Source organism: Geotrypetes seraphini, chromosome 19, assembly GCF_902459505.1.
Source record: "Geotrypetes seraphini chromosome 19, aGeoSer1.1, whole genome shotgun sequence".
Taxonomy (NCBI): Eukaryota; Metazoa; Chordata; class Amphibia; order Gymnophiona; family Dermophiidae; genus Geotrypetes; species Geotrypetes seraphini.
Window position 1 is genome coordinate 20,380,076 of NC_047102.1, and position 23,034 is coordinate 20,403,109.

Sequence of the window (23,034 nt, forward strand, 5' to 3'; positions counted from 1 at the left end):
AGCCTATACCTATCATGCCCAAACTACATGATAAAACAATTACAGACCGTTCAGAACACGGCCCTCAGACTCATCTATTCCCTCAGCAAATTTGACCACATCACCGATGCTTACCTTGACTCACACTGGCTACCAATAAAAGCAAGATCCAAGTTCAAATTCTACTGTCTACTATACAAAGTAACACACGGAACAGCACCCAGCTACCTAAACAAAAGACTACACCGTAATCTCTCACACAGATTAAGGAGAACTCAAAACCTATTCGCCTACCCTCCTCTCAAAGGTACACGACGCATGAAACTATACGACAGCCTTTTAGCTACACAGGCAGCAAAAATTGACACTACCATTTCCAATCTACTGATCAAATCAATAGACATAAAAGAATTCCGAAAAGAAATCAAAACTCATCTCTTCAAAAAATACTTTCCATCATCTTAACCTCAACATAGCACTAGAAAATACTCACACGATCACCCCACCATAACTATACCTAAACATTGTACAACTCTCTTCATCAACCTACTATTCATCTACTATGAGCTCTAAATTTCTCCTGGAAACTTCCAGACTAACAATTGTAACTTGATACATTCCTGATTCTATGTACTGTAATATTCCTGAAATTGTCCAGTCTCTTAATTTGTAATCCCCTTAGAACCGCAAGGCACAAGCGGAATAGAAATCTGTAATGTAATGTAATGTAATGTAACTATTCTTGACCCACTCCATTCAGGCTTTTGCCCCCCTGCACTCTCCAGAAACTGCCCTTGCTAAAGTCTCCAATAACCTGGTCCTGGCCAGATCCAAAGGCCTCTATTCTATCCTCATCTTTCTTGATCTATCTGAGGCTTTTGACACTGTAGACCACTGTCCTCACTTGGATTTTCAGGGCTCTATTCTTTTTATCTCTTACATTGCACCTTCAGATCCTCCACTGCTATCCCACTATCAGTTGAATTACCTAAAGCCTGTGTCCTGGGACCTCCTCTTTTCTCCAACTATACTCATTCCATTCCCTCTGATCTTCTTCCATGGTTTTCAATATGCTGACAACTCTCAGATCTACCTCTCTACACCAGAAATCTCTACAGGAATCCAGGCCTGAGTCTCAGCCTGCCTGTCTGACATCGCTGCCTTGAATGTTCAACTGCCACCTAAACCCACCCCTCCTCTATCTTCGTGAATAACAAACTCATCCTCCCTGACTCATCAGCTCACAACCTCACATTGATCTTTGACTCCTCTTTCTCTGCACAAATCCAACTGACCTCCAAACCTGTTGTTTCTTTCTCTATAATATCACCAAAATCTGACCCTTCCTCACCTGACCGATGCTCACATCACTCCTCTCCTCAAGTCACTTCATTGGCTCCCTATCCATTTCCACATATGTTCCAACTCTTCTTATTGACTTCCAAGAGCATTCACTCTGCAGCTTCTCAGTATCTTTCCTCTTATCTTTCCCTATACTCCTCCCTGGGAACTCCATTATTGGCAAGTCGCTCCTGTCTGTACCCTTCTCCTTCGCCAACTCCAGACTACGTTTCTTCTCATATGCTGCACCATATGCCTGGAACAAATTGCCCGAGTCAGTATGTCGAGCTCTGTCCCTGGCAGTATTCAAAACCAGGCTTTTCCGAGGTTGCCTTTAACTCCTGATCCCCTACTTGTCCTGTTTGTCTACTTGCTTAGATTGTAAGCTGTACTGAACAGGGATTGACTCTTGTATGTTTTAACGTACAGAGCTGTGTATGTCTAGCAGTGCTAAGGAAATGATAAGTAGTAGTAGTTGTGACTGTGGGTAGGTAATTTTACAGTTGGAATTAGTGTATTGGAAAATATAGAGAAGGACATTATCAGGTGCCTTACTGCAAGCACTGCACAAATACTTGATAATACTTCACCGTCTACACTGCACATAGCCTTTGGCCTGAGATGGATCTACAACCTCCACACACTGACATACTATACTGTTCTTCTGTATCTGGCAGAGTCTGATCGGCGGAGCACCAGCTCACAGGACCAGGAAGAATCCCGAGAGGTTTTGGCCCAGAAGATTGAAAAAGAAACTGTGAGTGGGAGACGTGAGGGGATCTGTGTTCTGGGGTCAGTCTTCCACCTGTGAGCAGTTGTGAGTGTGAACCTGTGTCCCAGGGTCGCTTTCTGCCTGGTTACCTGGGAAAAGTGAGGGATCTGTTTTCTGAGGCCAGTCTTTTACCTGTGAGAAGTGAATGAGGGTTAGTCTCCATGAGTAGTTGCCTGGGAGAAGTGAGAGATCTGTGTTGTAGGGTCAGTCTCCTTGGGAGAAAAGAGTGAGGGGATCTGAGATCAATCTCTGTGCTGCTGAGGGAAATCCAAGTCTAACCACACTGATATGAGGCAGGCATTGATATTCTGATACCCAGCACAATTGTACGTCTTGCTGTTCCAGCACCAACCCCATTGTTCCAGTTTCCAGCCTATCCCTTTTATTCTAGCGCTGAGCCTAGCACGCAATTTGTTTCACCATATCTCAGGTGTGGTCTCCAGTACATTCCCTTCTCTTCCAGCACTGAACCCACACAGTTTGCCAACATATTTCAGTTCTGGCCTCCAGCATCCACTGCTATTCTAGTACTGAGCCATACACCCAGCTATGTCAGAGCAGTGGATCCTAAACTTATCCTCTTTACCTCACAGCTTGCCTGGCTTTCAGGCTAAGGCAACAAATATGCAAAAGATACACTGGAAAACCATTCTATATATCAGTGTATCGCAAACTATGTGCCTCCTGAGATTTCTAGTGTGCTGCAATACACTAGGGAAGAGGAGAGGTGCTGACGCCAGATGACTGTCTATAGGATGTGCCTCTCACGAAGAGATGCACGTCCTTTAAGCAATCTCACGATGCCGGCACCTCTTCTCTCTGCTGGTCTTCTCTCCAGCGCGGGTCTTTCTGTGCAAGGCCCATTTGAAGGGCCTATGCGCATGCGCTGATGTCACACATGCGCATGACATCATCATGCTGATGCCAGCGCAATTCTGGGTGTCTCGAGCTGGGGACACTAGGTATAGTGTGCCCTGGCTCGAGAAAGTTTGTGAGACACTGGTATATATGATTCTGTCTCGTACATATTTATTTTAGATATCGCGATAAATCCAGCTGCTTAGGACAGGTTTAAGAACTACTGCTAAATTAAGAACCTAAGAATAGCCCAGTAGCCCGACCTCATGGTGGCCAATCCAGGTCACTAGAACCTGGCCAAAACCCAAGGAGTAGCAACATTCCATGCTACCGATCCAGGGCAAGCAGCGGCTTCCCCCATGTCTTTCTCAATAACAGATTATGGACTTTTCCTCCAGGAACTTGTCCAAACCTTTCTTAAAACCAGCTGTAGGAAGACTTTAGTGTACACAACAGGAGAAATCTTCAGCCACTTTTATTGAAATGTACTTTTGCACATATTTAACGTGAAGTAAGAAGACGCTACCATAGGAGTCAGCTTTTAAACAGAGCATACAGGGGCTGTAGTAAAGAGCTGAATGTTCACCTCTACTCACACAGCAGACTTCTGCACCTCATTCTGTTTCTCTTTGGTACTTCTGATTCATGCAGTTTTCCTGTGTTCCCTTTCAGCAAACACTGAACTGCACCCTGGATGACATTGAGTTCTTTGTAGCAAGATTACAGAAAGCTGCCGAAGCCTTCAGACAGCTAAAGCAGAGGAAGAAAGGAAAAAAGAACAAGAAAAAAGCTCCAGCAGGTACATCAGAGGCATTAGGAAGAGAAAGAGGGGTACATCTACGGTGTTGATATTACTTGGTCTTATCCTTTTGGGTAATGCTCAAGCTTCTTGTTCAGTTGCATCTGCTGGAGCATTGGCTGGGCCTGGGCCCATCTTTTTCTTACAGCTTTTCTTAGCTGTCCATTTTACTATAGCTTTCTTGATTAATCCATGGCTTAATCAAATCCATGATGTTGTAAGATGCATGTTTTTATTGTAAGGGGAAAATATGTTGCTATCATATCTGGGAACCAATTTTATTGTTGTGTAAGTTGATTTTTATTTGTTTTGTATGCGGTTTGGGATGGTGGTATACAGGTCACAAAAATCCATTCTGTAAAAAGATTTACTATACTGTAATGTTTCTAGATCCAATATTACCCCCCCCCCAAAAAAAAAAAACAAAAAAAAAAACCCACCCACAAACAAAAATCACACTTTCAAATGTCTGTATATAAATAGTAGAATCGTAAGCTAAAATAGGAGAGTTAAGAATATATAGCACTAACTATAATAGTCATCTTAGAGATCTACTGTAGCGGAAGGAGGCTAACTAATGGGTACAAATTATATAACATTGACAGAGTGGATCAGATTGGCAGTGAGGTCGTGCTATTGGTTAAAGAAGGAATTAAGCCAAACAGAATAAAAATTCAGCAGGAAAAAATAACCAAAAATCCTTACGAATAGAAGGGAAGAGTTCTGGTGAGGCTGTACAAACAGACAGATGCGAAAATATGACAGAAATTGGGCCACACTGGAATAATAATGAATTTCAGTTACCCTAATATTGACTGGATAAGTATTTATGTCTCTTTGTAGGTCTTAGAAATCCTTCTGTGTCCTCACTACTCTGAATAACTTTGTATCGTCCGTGAATTTAATCACCTCACTCATCATGCCATCGAGCACCGAACCCTATGGCACTCCACTTGTGACGCTTTTCCAGTCCAAGTATTGCCCATTCACCCCCACTCTCTGTTTCCTTTCCGCCAACCAGTTTTTAATCCATGTGAGTATATCACCCTCGATTCCATTGCTCGCAATTTTCCAAAGTTGGCGTTCATGCGGACCTTGTTGAACGCCTTCTGAAAATCTAGATATATGATGTCGACTGGTTCACCTTTGTCTATCTACCCATTTACTCCTTCGAAGAGACACCTGATGCAACAATAGGTTCTGGCAAGTTTGTCTTCTAGAATATTTTTGAGAATTAGCATCCAGTTCTGTTCCCCCTCCCCACTCAAACCTCAAGCCCATATTCTTCATTTTCAGGCTGCCTTCCTGCCAAAAATATGAGAAAAAAACAAAACCTACTAGCTATGTTACCATCTGCCCATTGCAATGCCTTGTATGCAGTTTTTTCTATTGAAATCAGCTCACAGTGAAGACTTAATATCCAGCTGGTCCTTGCAGCCAACCAAGTTATCAGTTGTTCTTTATGGATAGCAGGACACAAGTCCTCATGTATCCATATTACTGTCCAAAGAGTTGAATTTTGTTCTAAGCTTTAATAAATACTGGGAGGGGGAAGTGATTCACATGTGTGGTATGCTTTTAAAACACATCAATGAGTTGAAAATGGAGAAACGCTCCTGCACTAGGCTCCATCATTAATGTAAGGACTTATTTCCTGTTGCACGCTGAGAACACTGCTATAGATTTTATTACTTGTTTATTGATTTTATGCAAGTAATTTTTTTATTTATGTTTTGCTTGCTTTTACATATAATATTGAGATTTTTTTAACAGTGATATAAAGTGGCAGTTATTTGGTACACTGCATAAAAAAGTGGAGGTAGAAAGAAGAAATGGGAATTAGCCATGGTAAGACAGATCCAGCAGATACACTGCATGAATTGCAGATGAGTGATGTATGGAGACAGGACATGGGAAGATGCATTATCCCAGGACAAGCAAGCAGCATATTCTCAACAGTGGGTGACGTCACCGACGGATCACTGCATCACGCCCAGCAGTCCGCACCCACGGCGGCCCATCAGGTCCATGACCTGTCAAAGTGGTCCCTGCCTCATCCTAAAACCTATCACTACTTCTGTCCGTACCCCTGAATCCCCTTATCCTTCAGGAATTTATCCAAACCTTCTTTGAATCCCTGTAGTGTCTTTTGCCCTATCACAACCTCCGGGAGTGCGTTCCATGTGTCCACCACTCTCTGGGTGAAGAAGAACTTCCTGGCATTGGTTCTAAACCTATCCCCTTTCAGTTTCTCCGAGTGCCCCCTTGTACTTGTTGTTCCCCACAGTCTGAAGAATCTGTCCCTATCTACCTTATCTATGCCTTTCAGGATCTTGAAAGTTTCTACCATGTCTCCTCTACGTCTCCGCTTTTCCAGGGAGAACAGCCCCAGCTTTTCTAGCCTGTCGGCATATGAAAAGTTTTCCATACCTCTTATCATTTTCATCGCTCTTCTCTGGATCCCCTCAAGTATTGCCATGTCCTTCTTGAGGTATGGCGACCAATACTGGACACAGTACTCCAGATGCGAGCGTACCTTTGCACGATACAGTGGCATGATGACTTCCTTTGTCCTGGTCGTGATACCCTTCTTGATGATACCCAGCATTCTGTTTGCTTTCTTTGAGGCTGTCGCACATTGTGCCAATGCTTTCATTGTTGTATCCACCAGCACACCCAGGTCTCTTTCAAGGGTACTTACTCCTAGCAATGATCCCCCTATTGTATAGCTGAACATCGGGTTTTTTCCCCCAACATGCATGACCTTGCATTTCTCTATATTAAAACGCATCTGCCACTTTTTTACCCACTCTTCCAGTTTCGTTAGGTCCCTTTGCAGTTCCTCACAGTCTTCCGCTGTTCTGACCATGCTGCAGAGTTTGGTGTCATCTGCAAATTTGATAACCTCACATTTCGTCCCAGTCTCCAGATCGTTTATAAATATATTGAACAGGAGCTGACACTGACCCCTGTGGAACTCCGCTTGTGACCCATTGCCAGTCTGAGTATTGGCCCTTCACTCCAACCCTTTGTTTTCTGCCCGCCAACCAGTGTTTAATCCATCGGTATACATCCCCCTCCACCCCGTGGTTCCACAGCTTCTTAAGCAGCCGTTCGTGGGGTACCTTGTCAAAGGCTTTTTGGAAGTCGAGGTAAATGATGTCTATGGGTTCCCCTTTGTCCATCTGGCTGTTTATTCCCTCATAGAAGTGTAGTAAGTTTGTGAGGCATGACCTTCCCTTGCAGAAGCCATGCTGGCTCGCCCTCAGCTGCCCATTTTTTTCTATGTGCTCACAGATGCTGTCCTTAATCAGTGCTTCCATCATCTTACCCGGAACCGAAGTCAAGCTCACCAGCCTGTAGTTTCCCGGGTCACCTCTCGATCCCTTCTTAAAGATAGGCATGACATTTGCTATTTTCCAGTCCTGCGAGATCTCCCCAGTTTTCAATGATAAGTTACATATTTGCCGGAGTGTTTCCGCTATTTCCTTTCTCAGTTCTTTTAGTACCCTTGAGTGGATTCCGTCCGGGCCTGGTGATTTGTCGCTTTTCAATCTATCTATCTGTCGGAGGACGTCTTCATGGCTTACCTCTATTTGCTCCAGCTTTTCATCTTGATCCCCACTTATGATCTCCTCGGGTTCTGGTACATTGGATGTGTCCTTGCTCTACATCTATCCGAGTCCATCTCAGTGGGATTGCTGCTTTTCATCAGCCTCTTGATGGGAAACCTCTATCTGCACACCCTGTGGTTTCCCGCTTCATGAAAGTACTTTTTAATGTTCATCCACCGCTCAAGCCACTTCCAGTGGTCTGGGATCTCAATGTTGTCCTGGATCAATTGATGAAGCCTCCTTTTGAACCAATTGATAAGGCTTATCTCAAGTATCTTACTTGGAAAGTAGTTTTCCTGATTGCCCTTATGTCTGCTCGAAGAGTCAGTGAGTTACAAGCTTTGGTTGCGGATCCACCTTTCACAGTTTTCCACCATGACAAGGTGGTCCTCTGTACTCATCCAAAATTCTTGCCTAAAGTTGTTTCAGAATTTCACATCAATCAATCTATTGTTCTTCCAGTATTTTTTCCAAAGCCTCATTCTCACCCTGGAGAAGTGGCGCTCCATACTTTGGACCGTAAGCGTGCCTTGGCTTTCTACTTGCAACGCACTCAACCTCACAAAACAGCCCCACAACTTTTCATCTCCTTCGATCCAAATAAGTTGGGGCATCCTGTCTCAAAGCGAACCATATTCAACTGGATGGCTGCTTGCTTCTCTTTCTGCTATGCTCAGGCTGGTCTCCCTCTGCAGGGTTGAGTCACGGACCACAGAGTTCAAGCAATGGCGGCGTCTGTAGCTTTCCTCAGATCAACTCCTATTGAGGAAATCTGTAAGGCTGCCACTTGGTCCTCGGTTCATACATTCACCTCTCATTACTGTCTGGATACTTTCTCCAGAAGGGATGGCCATTTTGGCCAGTCTGTTTTACAAAATCTTTTTTCTTAACTTGCCAACTCTCCCTCCATCCCACTATGCTTAGCTTGCAGGTCACTCACTGTTGAGAATATGCTGCCTGCTTGTCCTGGGATAAAGCACAGTTACCTACCATAACAGTTGTTATCCAGGGACAGCAGGCAGATATTCTCACAACCTACCCTCCTCCCCTGGTTGGCTTCTTAGCTAGCTATCTGAAATGAGGTAACTCACAGGAGATGTGCGCCCTCACTCGGGCGGGAAGGCACTCGCACATGTGCAGTGCAGCACTCGTAAGCTCTTAAGAAGATCTTCAAGCTAGTCTGATTGCGAGGCTGTCCGCTGCGGGGCTCCGTCAGTGACGTCACCCACTGTTGAGAATATCTGCCTGCTGTCCCTGGATAACAACTGTTACGGTAAGTAACTGTGCTATATCTACAGTATCTTTGCACATGCTTTTCATCAAAGATCTACTTGCTGAAAACGCAGGTTCAAGTGTTTATGGCTACATTTTATCTATGGCAGAGACTGAAACCTGAACCTGCATGATTTTCTTCTTTCCCACAGAGGGTATGCTCACATTGCGAGCCAAGCCTCCCACAGAGGAAGAATTTATTGACTGTTTCCAGAAGACTAAGCTGGCCCTCAATCTCCTGGTAAGGCACAGATTCTCACGATATCAAGAGCACTGATAGAGCACTAGCATTGTCCAAAGCGCACTGAATACATTTCTTCTCCTTTGGCTAACTAATTTGATCTTGCTGTAATTGGATGGGTAGAAGCAGAGAGTTATTGCTGTATTGAGGCAGTCATTGTCTTGTTTTTCATTCTGAGTATTTTTGTTGTCTATGTTTTAATATTGAAACCCTCTTAGGTTTTAGGCGACTATAAGTGAAATGAATAAATAAAAAATAATCCATGGTGCCTTCTAGCCTCAAGGTGTAAAGAAGGTGTTCTGAATATTTGGGATCTGTTGAGTCCAAAAGAAGCATTTGTATTGCCAGGCAAGCGTTCAAGGCATGGTGCAACTGAAAAATAAGTGGAATTGAATACATCTTATTTTGCATTATTTGTACATTGCTGTGCAAGCTGTACAAAGCTGATAAAACAGGGAAAATTAAATGATAAAGAGGATTGGCTGCCAATTGATACAGTGGCTCTAGATTTCAGGATAGGCTGATCCAGTCCAGACTTGCCAACTGTATACAGATCTATTGACTAAAAAATGCTTCTCAGTATTATGGAAGCTTCGTACCATTTGATCAAATGTCCTTCAGGCTATTGGTTCAGTCATCGATTCTGTCTGTTTTGGACTATTGTAATATTGTTTACCTGGCATCTCATAAAAAAATTCTAAATAGACTCAGAATAATACAGAATACAGCAGTTCGTCTGATCTTTGGCCTAAAAAAATATGATCACTTATGCCCCTATTATTTGAAGCTTCATTGGCGACCATTTGAGGCCAGAGTCTTGTTTAAGTTTGGCTGTATCTGTTTGGATTGACCCCAGTCTACCTTTCTTCCCACTTCGAATTTTATAAGTCCAATAAGAACACACGAAAACTTAATTGGTTTATGTTTCCATCTGTAAAAGCATGTCGCTAGAAAAGATTTTTAGGGAACAGTCTTGCATTTCAGGCCAGTGCTATGAATTCTTGCTGGAATATTCTTATTCCTCAAGTTTGGTCTTATCATTCATTCAGAAAATTATTGCAAACTTATCTGTTTGATAAATATGTGACCTGATTATTATTATTGTATTTCCTGAGTGATATTTGACACGTTCTTTTTTTTTTTTTTTTATATTTAAATGTTTATTGAAAAGAAACTTTCGTATTTAACAGCGCACAGAGGCAACACAATATATGCATTACTACATACAGCAAAGAATATCATATACAAACAGCAGTTAGATAACGCAATAGGGAAATCAAGATATTATCAGTTCCAATAAGCAAACTTCCACATCACCCAAGTCCCATCTTAATACAAGTTCCCCTGTCATCCTCATTCCCCAAAACCCCCCCCCCAACCCCATTCTTCCAGCAGACAACAAGGCAAGGGTCCCTAGAAGGTCCCCTAAAGAGCATCCAATATTTCTTCCAACTTCCTCCAGGTATGAAAATAAGTGGTATAATTATGACATCTCTTCGCTATGGCTATCTCCATCTTTCCCATAGAAAGTAATCGAGTTACCCATGAGAGGGAGCTTCCACATTTTTCCAATGGTTAGCAATTAGACATTTCGCTGCTGCTAAGCCCCATCTGAGAAATTTAGTCTGCCAAGAACAGTCCCTGATGTTATATAATCCTAAAAGACAGCTCTGAGGAGATAGAGCAACACATTCCCCCAGACATTCAGACAGTATACTAGTCACAACTTTCCAGAAGGATTGAATGAGCCTACAATCCCACCAGATATGCATAAAAGATCCCCCTTGCTGTCCACATCTCCAACATAGATCAGGCACTCCAGGATACATTCTGTGCAGACGTTCCGGTGTATAATACCACCGTGTTAGCACCTTGTATGCATTTTCCTGAACCAATGCACAGGAAGAAGCTTTATATGCCTCCCTGCAAATCGTCTCCCAATCTTTATCAGACATCCTTGAGTCTAGGTCTCCCTCCCATTTCGTTCGAAAAGGGTAAGTAGCGGGTAAGTAAACCACCGACAGAGGTTTAGGAACCTTCTGCAGCAACAACCAAAGATTTTCCAAAGGTTCCTTATCTAGCTGTAACCCAGAACCCCAACCTTCTGCTAAAATAAAATGTCGAATTTGTAAGTATGCAAAACAGTCCCCATCTGGTAAATCATAATGTTGTTGAAGTATAGGGAATGGAATGGGCCCATCCTTTCCAATGAGATCACGAAACACTCTTAGTCCCTTTTGAAACCAACGGTGAAAGACCCTATTATCTCGGCCTGCTGGAAACAGAGGTTCATGTTGTATCCCTGTCAGTGATGAAACCTGAGCCCCGTCTCCCATCTGCTTACGCGTTTGACTCCATAATCATGCCAAATGTTGCACAAAAGGGTTAGACATGCTCTGGACCCACGTACGCTGCGCCCCAGATGACCACATCTTGAATTTCAAAGGTTCCATGTCACTATAATTCCTTTCTATTTGTACCCCACTTTTATACTCCCCTACTTCCCATTCTAGCACCATTTTCAACTGCACCGCTTGGTAATACCACACCAGATTAGGCAACCCCCTGCCCCCCACCTCCCTAGGGGCCCACAACAAGGATTGGGATAGTCTTGGGGATTTACGATGCCAAATAAAACTACGAATTTCCCTGCCCAATCTCCTCAAGTCTCCTAAAGGGACTGGTATTGGCAAAGTCTGAAAGAGGAACAACAACCTGGGAAGTACATTCATTTTTATGATCGCAATCCTGCCCCACCATGATATCCACAGCCCATGCCAACGTTGCAAGTCAGCTCGGATAGTTCGATAAATAGGCAAGTAATTCTTGTCATATATTCTCTGGAGGTCCGAAGGAATATAAATTCCCAGGTATCTAATCCCTTGCTCCGCCCATCTAAAGGGGAAAGTATCCCGCAAATTATCCACCTCCTGCCGTGTCAGCGTCAAATTCAAGATCTCCGTCTTTGTTAAATTTATTTTAAATCCGGAAACCTTCCCATAAGTATCAAATATCTGTAGTATATGAGGTATAGAAAGCTCAGGTTGTCCCACATATAGAAGGATGTCATCTGCAAACATCGCTATTCGGTGTTCTATCCCCCCACTGACTACCCCAACCAACGATGCATGATGTCTAATAGCTAACGCGAGTGGTTCAAGGGACACCGCAAACAATAAAGGAGAAAGGGGGCATCCCTGCCGAGTTCCCCTGTAGATAGAGAAGAAATCAGTGTACGATTGATTAATCCGTAGGCATGCCCTCGGTTCCACATATAGAGCCCGAACCCATTCTCCAAACTTTCCCCCCAGACCCATCCTATCCATCACATCCCATAAAAACCCCCAAAGAACCCGATCAAATGCTTTCTCAGCATTGACCGAGATCAAGACTGCCCTATCTCGGCTCTCACCCACTTCCCATAGTAAATTAAGAGTTCGTCTGATGTTATCGCTCACCTGTCTCCTCTGTATAAACCCCGCTTGATCTTGATGAATCAGGGTAGGTAATACCTTCCCCAGACGCTGAGCTAAAACCTTGGCCAATATTTTTGCATCTAAATTTAGCAAAGATATGGGTCGATAAGATCCACAGAGTAAAGGATCCCGTCCCGGTTTGGGCAGTATCACCACCCCTGCTTCCCCCATCGTAGGCTGAAACCTACCTCCCCCGGAGATTCCATTAGCTACTCTAGCCAGAAGGGGCCCCAAGTGCGCCGAGAATTGTTTATAATATCGGCTAGTATACCCGTCCAACCCTGGAGATTTACCATTCTTCAACCCGCCAATCACCCCTAGAATCTCAGAAAGTTGTATCGGCTCTCTTAAATATTCCTGATCCGATTCTGATAACACCGGTATCTGCAGCGAGTCCAAAAATCCAGTCTGCGCTCCCTCCTCCATGGGCCCCGGATGCCCGTATAGTTCCGAATAAAAAATTTTGAATTCCTTTTGAATAGTGGAGTCCGTGACGTGTAATTCCCCCCCTACTTCTCTTGTAATTCGTGTAATAGTATTCCGAGCTTGTTTAATCCGTATATATCTAGCAAATTGTGCACTAGCTTTATTACTATGTTCATAGATATTAAGTCGGAATCTCTCTCGCATACGTTCCGTTTCTTCCACTTGAAGTTAATATAATTCATCCCTTACTCTTTGTAATTGAATCAATGATCGGGTGTCCCTCCTATTCTGATGTTGCTTTTCCAACTGAGTCAAACGAATTCTTAATTGAAGAAAGGCTCGGGCTCTCTGTTTTTTAAATCTAGCCCCCCATTTAATAAATTTGCCCCGGACAACCGCTTTAAGAGCGTCCCACAATATAGCATCAGATACTTCCCCAGTATCATTCAAAGTTAGATAGTCTCCGATAAGATGGTCCACCGCAGAAACCACCTGAGGGGAACTCAGCAGGGATTCATTAAGTCTCCAATACGTACTGCCCCCCGGGTCCAACATTTCCGTGCATGATATCCAAACCGGCGCATGATCTGACACATGCATCGGTTCTATCTCCGCTGCTCGCAGCCCCCCTGCTTGATTCCTATGAATCCATACCCCATCCAATCTCGTATAAATATTTTGTGCATGTGAGTAAAAAGTATAAGCCCTTTGTGTCCCGTGTAGTAGGCGCCATCCATCTACTAGGCCAAGTGATCCCATTAAAGCCCGTAGTTCTGCAGCTGGTTTCCGAAGTGATCTGCGCCCTCCCCCGGAATGGTCTATTGCGGGTTCTGGGGGGACATTAAAGTCTCCTCCCAAATAAATCGCACCTTGCACAAAAGTACTCCGTGCTCGCCTCAATTTCCTATAGTAGGCCTCCTGACCCACATTAGGACCATAGATGTTGATAATAGTTAGAGGGCGACCCTGGAGTACTCCTCGTATCGCTAAACACCTGTCCTCTCCATCCCTATAGACCTGTTCCACCTGCAGGCCCAGTCCCTTACGTGCCAAGATGGCCAGTCCCCCTGCCCTTTTGGAATCTCCCTCTCCCTGATGGGTCCAGAGCATGTCAAACTGCGGCCGCTGGAGCAGGGAAACATCTCGGGGCCTTAAGTGTGTCTCTTGAAGGAGACAAATGTCCCACTTCATACGACTAAGTTCCCGGAAAATTATACTCCGTTTGCCAGGACTGTTAAGCCCATTTACATTCCAAGATCCTATAATCATCCCAGGGGATATCCCCAGAGACCTCCCATCCCCCAGAGCCCGTCGTCTACCGGAGCCCTTACGAACATCCCCTCCCCCCCTCCGATTAGCTGATTCACCAAGTTTCGAATCAGCCATGATAAGAAGTGAGTCATACCGAAAAGGTCCATAAAGACACGTCTCTTAGTGCTTACCCTCATCACACACACTGCCATACTCCCACTCATTCAAAAGAAACCACTTATATCAATATTACCCCTGTCAACTATATATTCAAAGAACCAACATTATCAGTGAGTTGCACCCACCCAGAACAGTGTAATCTGTGAATGCCATAATCATCCAACCTATATCCTCTAACCTACATAGAAGTCCCATTCCCAACTATTGTAGGAATAATCTGGAAATAGCCAGTAAAATCCAGTCTGGATCTCCCTATCCAGTAACGGACGTGGAAGGCAGGTTGTCAACAACTATGTGCAGTGCGTTGCTTGTTCCAGTCTCCAGTTCTAGACCGCTCCGACCCTGGGCAGAGATATCCGGAGGCATCCGACAGCCAAGTTCTTTCAATGCCAGCCAAGCGTCCAGGACATTATCCACCTTTCTATGAGTTCCATTTATAGTAAAATGCAAGCCAAAGGGGAAAAGCCACCTGTATCTATATCCTTCAGTACGCAATAGTTGGGTGATTTCTCTAAAAGATCTTCGCTTCTGGAGTGTGGTTAGAGCTAGATCCTGATAAACCCCGATTTTCAACCCCTGCCACACAAAATCAGGGCGGCGTCGGGCAGCTTGTAAAACCTTTTCTTTCATCTGGAAATCTCCAAAACAAGCAATTATATCACGGTTGCCAGGTCCTTTCAATTGACCTAGGCTTCTATGTGCTCTCTGCAAATCGATCACTGATATCTCCGTGTGACCCTCATCAGCAAGTAGAGCTGAACAAAAGTCAGAAACCACTTCCCTGGCGTCTTTAAATCGTTCCAAGTCAGGCACCCCTTTGAAATGCAGGTTATTTCTCCTGGAGCGATTCTCCAGATCCTCAACCTGTTTCTTTAATTCCTCCAAGTGTGCTACTGTGGTATCCATGGCTGCTGTGCGTTCCTCCGCCGAAGTTTCCACGTGGCTCAACCTTTCCTCTGCAACATGAACTCTGCCACTCAGTTCACTTACTTCTGCTCGAAGCTCCCCCAGCGCTGCCTTAACATCGGATCTCAGCCCCACCATTTCTGCTTTGAGATCTCGGAACCACAATTCTATCTTCCCTTCCATACGGCAATCAGTCGGTAATGTGCTGGTCTGGGAAGGCGCAATTGGTACAGGCGCGATCAGCTCCGCCATCTTGGGTGACGTTATCGGGGAGCCGGGAGCTTGCGAGCGAGTTTTTACCGTCTTATCGCTAGTGAAGTGGAATTTCTCCAACTTCCTCCGACTCGCCATGCAATCCGCGGTCTGTATCCTCTGTAGATGACGCTCGCTTTCTTCTCGATAAGCAAATTATTTTACTGAAAACCGCGAGCCCCGTCAGAGCTCTAAGTTTAAGCGGCCATCTTCCGTGGTGACGTCACTTCCTCCTATTTGACACGTTCTTGTATGTGATTCACTAATTGTACAGTTTTCTTTTTTTGTGAACCGCCTTGAACTAATGGTATACAAGAATAAAATTATTATTATTAACATTTTTATAGTTTCTTGGAGACTGTAGTGGAGGAATTAGAACAGTGAGTTCGTAACCAATGAGGTAATACCAAGACTGAATCAGTGAGTCTGTAAAATCTGAAGCCAACTGGCAACCTCAAGCTACATTACAAACACCTCTGCTGCAAGGAAGTATTTTTTGACTCTGCCGCTTTGATCCCCCTGTTTTGAAGCTTCCAACCTGACCATTTCGACCCTGCCTTCGACCTTCTCTCTTTTGAGTTTTATTTGCTTATTTGTTCCCTTAGTTCCCCTCTTCCCCCTCATTCCCCCTTTTTACCCCACAAGTATACTTTCTGTTGCTGGCCACAAGACCCTTTAGAATATCCTCTGATAATGCAAAAGTGCTGTTTGGTTATTTGTATTATTAGGGCTTTAAATATAAGTATATAATTGTAGTATACCATCACTATGCAGCAGTCCTGTTTTCAGTGCCGGTTTTAGACTTGCTGGGGCCCAGGTAAGAATTTTTATACCCACCATAACTACCATATATGTATAAAACCATTTTAACTGACTTCTTCACACAGAACACACAGACTTCACCAAATGCAGAACAATGGATCACAAATTAGAACTTGAAATATGAATACCAAAACTGAACTGGAAACCCCAAAACAAACTCAGCAAGTACTTCATTTTGTACTAAACACAATTGTTGACATAACCACGAGAGGGGGCTGGGCCTCCCACTTTGAGCTTAGGCCCCCCTCAAAATGAACCTCTCCCTTGCTGTAGTTGGTGGGAATCCCTAAGCCTCACCAGCTGATGACCAGCTCCTGGCCACGAGTGTCAACGCCAAAACACCACGCTTCTTCAGTCGCCACAGAGACAGGCAGGCTGAGGGTCTGGATGCTCTGGTCCAACCATGGCCAACGTGTTCCCTCCGTGGCCATTAGTGGGCAGAGTTCTCCTTCGCATTGTTTGCCATCCAGGCCTGGTGATTCTAGTGGGCCTGGATTGGCCCAGGTGCCCGTGGTATGCGGACCTGGTGCAGCATCTGGTGGCGGATCCTCTACCTCTGCCACTCTCGCCCAACCTTCTGACTCAGGGTCCTATTCCAATGTTCAATCCAGGTCCCTTTTGTCTTACAGCTTGGCTCTTGAAAGGGAGTGCCTAGGTAAGCAAGTGTATTCAGATAAAGTCATTTCAACCCTGTTGGCATCCTGCAGACTTTCCACTTCTTGGGCTTATGTGCGGGTTTGGAGCATATTTGAGGAGTGGTGTACAGCGCGGGGAGTGGTTTCTTATCGCGCTTCCCTGCCTAACATCGTAGAGTTCTTGCAGGAGGGCCTGGACTGGGGCCTGGCTTGGTCTTCTCTCTGGGTTCAGCTTATGGCCTGTCAGCTTTTCATGGGTTGGTGCGAGGTCAGCGTCTGACTGCTATTCCTGATGTCGTTAGCTTTTTGTGGGCGGCCAAATTGCTCAAGCCTCCCATACAACCGTCTGTTCCTTCTTGGGATCTTAATCTGATCTTGTCTGTGCTGGTGCGCCTGCCTTTTGAGCCTTTGGGTGCCTGCTCGTTGAAGGACCTTACTCTTAAGGCGGTCTTCTTCTTAGTGGCTATTACTTCTTCTAGGTGTGTTTTGGAGCTACAGGCTTTCTCTTGTAGGTCTCCCTTCCTGGAGTTCTCTAGGGAGCAGGTCGTGTTGCGGCCTGTGCCTTCCTTTCTTCCAAAGGTAGTTTCTCCTTTTCATGTCAATCAGTCAGTGGTTCTCCCAGCGTTGGGTAGTCGAGAGAGATCTTCTGAGCAGCAACAGTTGCGCAAGTTGGATGTTGGTTGGATTCTTCGCTCTTATGTACAGAGAACACAGCAGATCAGATCATCTGTTAGTCCTTCTAGTGCAGGGGTGCCCAACACGTCGATCGCGATCGACCGGTCGATCGGGAAGGCAACGCCAGTCGATCTCGTGTTGCCGTTCCAATCGGCCGGCCGATCAGCCTTCCTCTCCCCAAGGTTCCCCACCGGAATCTCCCCAAGGTTCCCCACGCACACTCATTCTTGCTGCGCCCTTCCTGCCCGACTGCGTCTTCCGACTGGGGGATGAAGTCACTTCCTTCGGGAGAAGGCGGGAGGGAGGTCTAGGGAAGTCACGACCCTTGAGAGCTGAGCGCCGGCTGCCCCTGGTGGAATTGACAAGCCAGATTGGAGAAAGGCGGTCGGGAGCAGGAGGTGCTCTGCCCAAAAATGCCGGAGCTGCTGCTGCTGCTCTGACGTCTTGAGCCTGAAAATGTGAAGTTGAGTGTCCTGCTAAAAAGAGACTGGAACGGCTCTCATGGAAGACTGGCTTTTTTTCTTTTCTTTTCCTCGGCCCTGGGGATCCAGAGATTTGGGCCTGCAGAAGCCTAACGCTGACCTGCATTCTTCTCCCCGACATCAATTCTTACATCGGAGAGGAATTTCTGGGCCAGCCAATCGCTGCCTGGCTGGCCCGGAACTTCCTCTCCGATGTAAGAATTGATGTCGGGGAGAGGAATGCAGGTCAGCGTTAGGCTTCTGCATGCAGAGCTTGGGGGGCGGTGGCTTGGAGGCCTGTTCCCCGGTGGCGACGGCAAACCTAGTGGCTTGGGGGAGGGCAGGGAGAAAGAAACAAAGGGGGCAAGCAGGGAGACAGAAAGAAAGTGGGCATGGAGAGAGAGAGAGAAAGAAAGAACAGGAGGCAGGGAGAAAGAAAGAAAAAGTTGGAGGAGAGAATGAGGTATGGAAGAGAGAAAGCATATAGGAGGCTGAAAGAAGGAGTGGGCTGAAATCAGAAGATGTCAGAAGAAGTGCAGCCAGAGTGAAGTGAGAAGAAGTCAGAAGAAGAAAGTGCAACCAGAGACTCATGAAATCATCAAACAAAAGTAGGAAAAATGATTTTATTTTCAATTTAGTGATCAAAATGTGTCTGTTTTGAGAATTTATATCTGCTGTCTATATTTTGCACTATGGCTCCCCTTTTACTAAACCACAATAGCGGTTTTTAGCGCAGGGAGCCTATGAGCGTCGAGAGCAGTGTGGGGCATTCAGCGCAACTCCCTGCACTAAAAACTGCTATGTGGTTTAATAAAAAGGGAGGGGCTATATTTGTCTATTTTTGTATGGTTGTTATTGAGATGACATTGCATAGAGTCATCTGCCTTGACCTCTTTGAAAAAAACCCGGAATATGAATGATAATTAACATTTTCTCTGCCTTTCAGTGTGCTTTGTGGGGGGTTTTAAAAATTTTTTATTGTTGGTAGATCATTTTGACTTGGTCATTTTAAAAGTAGCTCGCAAGCCCAAAAAGTGTGGGCGCCCCTGTTCTAGTGGGTCCATTTCTCCAGCTTTCCTAATCTCTGAAAACATTTCTTCATCTGTCTGCTCATTTTGTCCCGGGGTACAGTAGTATAATCCAACCTTTATATTTCTTCCCTTCACACATGGGATTTCTATCCACAAGGATTCCACACTGCTATCTATGCCATGCAGAATGTTTATTTTATTTGATTCAATTCCCTCTTTAACATATAGTGCTACCCTCCTCTCCGTTTTGATCTACTCTATCCTTGTGATATAATTTGTACCCAAGTAATAGTGTCCCATTGATTGTCCTCCTTCCACCAGGTCTCCGAGATGCCTATTATATCTACCTCATCATCTAACTCACCTATTTTATTTTTTAGGCTTCTAGCATTTGCATACAGACAATTCAAATTGTGTTTTTTCCTTGCAACTACAGGCTGCTGAGAAGACGGGGAAAATTTGAGTCTTTTACTCTGCCTTCCTCTTAAACCCTCCTGGCTTTCTTTCACCATTATTGGAACCTCTCTACCGGGACTCCCTAAATATCCTGTTTCAATAGTATCCTCCAAAGATACCTTACACAGAACCATCTACTCCCGGGCAACTGTCAGCTTTCCCCCACATCTCAGTTACAGGGAAATACTTTTAAAACCAATTGGAGGAAATTTTTTTTCACTCAGAATAGTTAAGCTCTGGAACGCATTGCCAGAAGATGTGGTAAGAACAGATAGCGTAGCTGGTTTTAAGAAAGGTTTGGACAAGTTCCTGGAGGAAAAGTCCATAGTCGGTTATTGATAAAGACACGGGAGAAGCCACTGCTTGCCCTGTATTGCTAGCATGGAATATTACTACATCTTGGGTTTTGGCCAGGTACTGGTGACCTGGATTGGCCACCGTGGGAATGGGCTACTGGGCTTGATGGACCATTAGTCTGACCCAGTGAGGCTATTCTTGTGTTCTTATGTCCTCATAAGGGGGATGGCACCTCCAAGGTTTCCATTGTGCGTTGGATCAAGGAGACTATTACTTCTGCTTATCTTCTTCAGAAAAAGTCTGTTATCCCAGGACAAGCAGGCATGATATTCTCACATGTGGGTGACGTCATCTACGGAGCCCCAGCGCGGACAGCTTTTCAAGCAAACTTGATTGAAGTTTCAAGTTTGCTACACTGCACCACGCATGTGCATGCCTTCTTGCCCACTAGAGGGCGCATCCCACCTCGTGGTCCTCAGTTCAGTTTTTTCCGCGGAGCCAGAAGCCCTGTGGAATTTGTGCTCTTCGATTTTGCCTTCTGACACCGCGGCTGAGTATTTTTTTCTCGGTCGCTGTGCTTAATTTGTTGTTTTATTGGTTTGTGTATCTTTTTTCATCGAAATATAAATAAAAAGATTTTCCGTTCGGCTCCGGGGGCTCCCGGTAGCCGCGGCCGCGGGACCTCGTTCGTGCCCGGCCGTTTTTTGTATCCATGTCCCGTCCCTTGACGGGCTTTAAAAAGTGCACCCGGTGCGATCGGCTCCTTTCGATCACCGATCCTCACCGGTGGTGCTTACTTTGTCTGGGCCCGGAGCACCCGACCGATTCCTATACTCGGTGCTCTACTTTTCAGTCCAGGGCCCTCCGCCGCCGTCGCGCTCGGATGGCGGAGCTCTTTGCGGTGGACACCGGGGCGGGGAAGGCCTCGACGTCGGCCTCGGTTTCGGCCCCGGCCTTGACCTCGGCCTCGTCGCCCTCGACCTCGCCCCGACAGACCGCTTCGTCGAAGCCGGTCTCCTCGACCCCGAAGCCGGAGAAGGGTAAGTCCTCACTTCCTTCTTCTCTTCCAGCGAAGAAGCCATCCTCAGGATCATCGACGGGGGCGGGTGGGTCGTCCTCGGCCCCGCCCCGAGCGTCGAAGTCGGGTGCCCCGCGGGAATACTCGAGACCGAGGTCGCCCTCGAGGGAGCACCCGCCGGCCCCGGATATACCTGCCATGATGGCGGTACCGGCCTTTCAGGACTTGCTCCGTGCGCTCATTACCTCGGAGCTGTCCGGCGCCCTCGCGCACCTCCAACCACCTTCAGAGGCCCCCGCGTCGGCCGCCTCGGTCTCGGCACCCTCGACTTCGGCCCCCGGGACGGCTTCGGCCTCGGCCTTGCCCTCGACCTCAGCTGACCAGCCTGACCGGAGCGTGCGGCCTCGGGACAAGGGGCGGAGGGTTCGGAGGATCTCTTCCTCTTCGTCCTCGATGAGGTCCTCCGAGGGCTCCTCGCCCTCGGGTCGGCCTCGGGCGAAGCGTCGGTCGAGGAAGCCCAAACATCAACGGGTCTCTCCTCGACGACGCGGCCGCTCCTCGCCGACCGGGACCAAGACCCTTCGGGTCTCCGAGCTTCGCCGCTCCTCCGAGGTTGAGTACTCGAGGGACTCTTCGCCGAGACGGAAGGGGCGTGCCTCAGTCCCTCATACCCCGGGGACTTCCCGCAGGAGTTCCTCGGGGCATGGCCAGTCCCCGACCCCGTCGAGGTCGCTGGGTGCGGCCTCTTGGGGTTCGGGTTCGGGCACGGGGCAGGAACCTCGTTATTCCCGTGAGGCTTCCCCTTCCTTCTTGGCGACGAGGGCTTCTCGTTCTCCCTCGCCTCCTTCGAAGCCCTCCTCCTTTTCAAGATTTGTGCTTGATATGGGGAGGGCTTTGGACCTTGATCTGGCGGCTGGGTCTCAATACACAAAGGAATTTTTGGAGGAGCAGGATTTGCCCTCTCCTCCCAGAGAGACCCCTCGGCTGCCTCTTAACAAGGTTCTACACCAGACCTTCCTGAGGAACTTGGACTCCCCTCTTACAGTCACAGCTGTCCTGTCTAAGATGGAGTCTAAATACCGCTCACTCCCCTGCAAGGGATTCGATAAAGCCCAGTTATTTCACCAGTCGTTGCTGGTGGAGTCGGCGTTGAAGAAGTCCCAGCCTTCTCGGGTCTCTGCGGCGGTCCCCCCCGGGCGGGAGGGGCGGACCCTGGACAAGTTTGGTCGTCGCCTCTATTCCAACTCCTTGATGGCCGCCAGGGTCCTTAATTACGCATTCACCTTCTCCTCCTATTTAAGGCAGATGGTGAAGGCATTACCCAGGTATTATGGAGTCATGCCTGATTCCCATAAGGAGGATTTTGGAGCCTTTATGACCAATTTATCCCAGCTGCGCCTCTACCTTTTTCACGCAGTCTACGATGCCTTTGAGTTGGCCTCTCGCGTATCCGCTTTTGCGGTGGCGATGCGCCGTCTCGCATGGCTTCGTACTTTGGAAATGGACCCGAACTTGCAAGAACGTCTGGCCAACCTCCCCTGTGTTGGCTCCGAGTTGTTCGACGAGTCCTTGGAGGCGGCGACCAAACGCTTGTCTGAACATGAGCGCTCTATTGCCTCATTGGTCCGTCCTAAACCCCGGACTCCGCCGCAGAAGCCGTTTAGACCTCCACCGTGGCGGTACCCGCAGAAGTCGACGCCGGCCTTTTCCAGGCCTCCGCCCCGGCGTTCCCAGCAGCAGGGCAGGGCGTCCCAACCAAAGCCTCAGGCGCAAGGAGCATCTAAACCCGCTCCGTCTTTTTGACGTGATGCGCGGTTGGGGGCGGGCCCCCTCCGCATTGTCAAAGGACCCCCTTCCTATCGGAGGCCGATTGCAGGCCTTCCTCCCAGCCTGGGCCGAGATCACGTCGGACGCATGGGTACTCCGGATCATCTCCGAGGGTTACTCACTAAACTTTTTAGCCATGCCACCGGAGCATCCGCCGGGGGCTTCCCTTGCCTGTCGAGACCTGCTTCCTCTGCTTTTATCGGAAGCCAAATCCTTGTTGAGCCTTCGGGCGGTGGAGCCTGTTCCCCCGAACCAAAGGGGACGGGGGTTCTACTCCCGGTACTTTTTGATCCCGAAGAAGACAGGGGACTTGCGCCCGATTCTGGACCTCCAGAGGCTCAACAAGTTTCTTGTCCTGGAGAAGTTCCGTATGTTATCCCTCCCAGTCCTGTACCCTCTGTTAGAATCGGGGGACTGGATGTGCTCCCTGGACCTAAAGGAAGCA

The 23,034-nt window shown here is 46.8% G+C and overlaps 1 protein-coding gene across 3 annotated transcripts in view; it reads left to right on the forward strand.

The window, feature by feature from the left end:
- The window catches only part of EPS8L2 (EPS8 like 2), a 282,798-nt gene that overhangs the window by 185,243 nt on the left and 74,521 nt on the right, over window positions 1–23,034 (forward strand). For all 3 annotated transcript variants that reach the window (XM_033928821.1, XM_033928822.1, XM_033928823.1), the window contains 3 exons: window positions 1,998–2,077; window positions 3,623–3,749; window positions 8,788–8,876. In XM_033928821.1, the coding sequence (XP_033784712.1) occupies window positions 1,998–2,077; window positions 3,623–3,749; window positions 8,788–8,876 (296 nt within the window). The remainder of the gene's footprint in view (window positions 1–1,997; window positions 2,078–3,622; window positions 3,750–8,787; window positions 8,877–23,034) is intronic.